Source organism: Agelaius tricolor, unplaced genomic scaffold (genome assembly GCF_023055355.1).
Source record: "Agelaius tricolor isolate 1412-34295 unplaced genomic scaffold, bAgeTri1.0.p SCAF_158, whole genome shotgun sequence".
Taxonomy (NCBI): Eukaryota; Metazoa; Chordata; class Aves; order Passeriformes; family Icteridae; genus Agelaius; species Agelaius tricolor.
In genome coordinates this window covers 55887-59490 of record NW_027269418.1, presented here as the reverse complement: position 1 = coordinate 59490, position 3604 = coordinate 55887, and the positions used below count along the sequence as shown (strand labels likewise).

Genomic DNA, 3604 nt, shown 5'->3' with positions numbered 1-3604 from the left:
ATTGACCAAAAAACTCTCAGAGTCTCAATGTAGAAAGGAAATTCCAAACTACCTTAAAATTTTTGAGAACCTCAAAGCATTACTGAGCCCCACTGAGTGTCAGTACAAAGCTCTCAAGGGACTCATTAAAGCAGATAATTGGGGCCATGATTGCACAAACCTCTCACAGAGTCTCTATCAAAAGGGAAACACCAAGTACCTTAAAATAACTGAAGTACCTTGAAGCATTAATGAGCCCACTGAATGTTGTTACTGATAACGGCTCTCCAGGGACTCATTAAGCAGATAATTGTAACCTGTAAATGCACAATCTTTCTCATAGAGTCTGTATCAAAAGGGAAAGAGGAAGTGCCTTAAAAAACTTAAGTACCCTGAAGTATTAATGAGTCACAATCAAAGCTGCAACCGGCAGAGAATCTCTAGGGACTAATTACAGCAGATAATTGGAGGCCATGATTGCAGAAACCTCTCAGAGTCTCCAAGGCAAAAGCCAAAGCCAGAGTCCTTTGAAAATCCTGCAGCCCCTGCAGGGAGCATTCAGGAGCCCCCAGGGCCATTGCTGAGCAAGGCTCCCCAGGGACTCCTTGCAGCAGATCCTTGAGGCCACTGGGATGTGGGCTAGGGGGGGATGCTGAGGGCAGCACAAGGGGCTGACAGTGCCCAGCCTGGCTGGGGCTGTGCCAGGAGGCCCCAGGGCCTCAGCACAAGGTGTCTCCTCCCAGCCCTTGCTGGCACAGACCCTGCTGTGCCCCAGGGCACCAAGACTTGGCTTCTCTTTGTCCCCACCTGTCAGCACTGCCTGCAGTTCTCTGCTCTGCCTGGGGCCTGGGGACACTTGCTCAGTCCTGTCCCTCAGAGGGACCCATTAAAAGTCCAAGAAACTTTGGAGTTGGATTCTGCCTTGGAGTTCTGCAGAGGTTTCTTCAGCTCCCTCTCAGGGACTGACGTTCAGGGCCTGAGCACAAAGGCCCAGAGGGGCTGATTAAAGTCCTTGTGCTGTGTCTGTGCTGCTGAGCTGGGCTGGGCTCCTGGCACAGAGGCAGCTCCTGCTCACCAAGAAGAGCTTCAAAAGCACATTTCTCTGGATGAGGAGCTCTTGTGCCAGCCCAGCAGGGCTGGGGCACTGCCTGCAGCCACCCCGGGCACAGCCCAGAGGCACAGAGAGCTTCAATCAGTCAGGGCTGGGAAGGGGCTGAGAAGTGCCTGGGGCACAATCACTGCCAGCCCTTGGCACAGGAACCTCTGGCTGCAGGACAATGCAGCTGCAGCTCCTGGAGCCATCTCCTCAAGCTGGAACATCCCAATGCCTGCAGAGCCTGTGAGTACATTCTCTGCTTGTCTCTTGTGCAGAGCAGCCAGGGGTGCCCAGGGCTGTCCTGCAGAGCAGGGTCCTGCAGCCCAGGGCGCTGTGCTGGGGCAGGGACTCTGCTGCCTGCCAGGGACAGCTCTCAGCCAGCCCTGGCAGCTGCTCCCAGCCCTGGGGGACAAGATCTGGCTGGGAGGAGACAGCTGGTGAGGCTTGGAAGTGTTCTCCATGTGTGGGGAGGATGCTGCATTCTTCAGGACTGCTCCCAGCATGGCATTGAACTGCAGAACATTTCCAAGTAGATTATACAGGGTGCACAGTGAGGCAGGGGCTGCATAAAGGGGAAAATCCTGCTTTTTTATTCTACTGCTCTGGGTTGATGTGATGGGAAACTGCACATAGATATTCTTCTCCCAGTTCAGGTTAATAAAAAAAAAAAATTATTTCTCAGATCTTACAAAACAACAGTTATAGAAATCAGCACAGGGCCCCTCACAGGCAGCATCAGTGTTGCTTTTCCAGCCTCCTCAGGGTTGCTCTGATGGCAACAGAGCCAGAGCTGCACCTGGGCAGTGCCTGAGCTGGGAGGGCTCTGCAGGGCAGAGCTGAGCCCCCAGGGCTGGGCTGGGCTCTGGCAGCACTGGCAGGGCCCAGCCCTGGGCACAGGGAAGCAGCTGCTGGCAGGGACAGCTCCAGGCAGCAGAGCCCTGGGCAGGCAGTGGGGGGAAAGTGCCCCCAGGCTCTGCTGGGATATTTCAAGTCCTCTCCAAACCCAACTATTCCATGATTACTTTTCTTACAGATCCCCATGCCAAGGCATCAGAGGAAATGTCCAACAGCAGCTGCATCAGGCACTTCCTGCTGCTGGCATTGGCAGACACGCGGCAGCTGCAGCTCCTGCACTTCTGCCTCTTGCTGGGCATCTCCCTGGCTGCCCTCCTGGGCAACGGCCTCATCATCAGCGCCGTAGCCTGCGGCCACCACCTGCACACGCCCATGTTCTTCTTCCTGCTCAACCTGGCCCTCGCTGACCTGGGCTCCATCTGCACCACTGTCCCCAAAGCCATGCACAATTCCCTCTGGGACACCAGCAACATCTCCTACACTGGATGTGCTGCTCAGCTCTTTTTCTTTACGTTCTTCATCTCAGCAGAGCTTTCCCTGCTGACCATCATGTGCTACGACCGCTATGTGTCCATCTGCAAACCCCTGCACTACGGGACCCTCCTGGGCAGCAGAGCTTGTGCCCACATGGCAGCAGCTGCCTGGGCCAGTGCCTTTCTCTATTCACTGCTGCACACGGCCAATACATTTTCCCTGCCCCTGTGCCATGGCAATGCCCTGGGCCAGTTCTTCTGTGAAATCCCACAGATCCTCAAGCTCTCCTGTGCCAAATCCTACCTCAGGGAACTTCGGCTTCTTGCTGTTAGTGCCTGTTTATTTTCTGGATGTTTTGCATTCATTGTTTTCTCCTATGTGCAGATCTTCAGGGCTGTACTGAGGATCCCGTCTGAGCAGGGACGGCACAAAGCCTTTTCCATCTGCCTCCCTCACCTGGCCGTGCTCTCTCTGTTCCTCAGCACTGGTATATTTTCCTACCTGAAGCCCCCCTCCATGTCCTCCCCATCCCTGGATCTGACCCTATCAGTTCTGTACTCGGTGGTGCCTCCAGCCCTGAACCCCCTCATCTACAGCCTGAGGAACCAGGAGCTCAAGGCTGCAGTGTGGAGACTGATGACTGGATGCTTTCAGAAACATTGAACTGTTGGCCAATTTCTGCAAATCACTTGTAATAAAAGTTATCTTTGATCCTTCTTGTTCATTTAATTTTGGAGGTTCCTTTCCTTTGTTTTAGTATTTTCATATTGTCAACAAAGAAATGTCAATCTTGGTGCCATTTCTCATTTCATTTCTGTCCACCTTACCTGTGGCCACAGACTGTGTCAGTGAGGGGTTGTGCTCTTGGTGGCTTTAGAGGAACTAATGGATCTCCCAGCAGAGTTTTCTGCAGAGATGCCCTTTTGTTGCCTTCTCTGGAGCTGCAGCAGCAATGTCTGTGTGCAGAGCTGGGGCAGATCAGTGCTGGCCCAGCAGCTGTGCCCAGCAGCAGCAGCAGCAGCACTTGGTGTTGCCAGAGCTGCTGCCGTGGCCCTGCCCCGCTGCCCTGGTGGCCCTGGTGTTGCTGCAGGGCCTGAGTGCTCTCGGGGCCGGGCACAGCCCTGGGGGTGGCAGTGCCGGGGCTGCAGCAGGGACAGGCCCTGGGCACTGCTGGGGCAGCGCTGATGCCTCAGGCCAGGC

The 3604-nt window shown here is 54.7% G+C and overlaps 1 protein-coding gene across 1 annotated transcript; it reads left to right on the top strand.

Annotated features, from left to right (window-relative positions):
- The first annotated feature begins 2134 nt into the window (after positions 1 to 2134).
- On the top strand, positions 2135 to 3067 carry LOC139586972 (olfactory receptor 14I1-like). The gene has a single exon (XM_071420715.1). It carries the CDS (start codon positions 2135 to 2137, stop codon positions 3065 to 3067), a length of 933 nt encoding a protein of 310 aa, XP_071276816.1.
- Positions 3068 to 3604: the final 537 nt, after the last annotated feature.

What these genes read in the sequence shown, in the direction of transcription:
- LOC139586972 (XM_071420715.1), top strand. Translation starts at nt 2,135, where the DNA reads ATGTCCAACAGCAGCTGCATCAGGCACTTCCTGCTGCTGGCATTGGCA.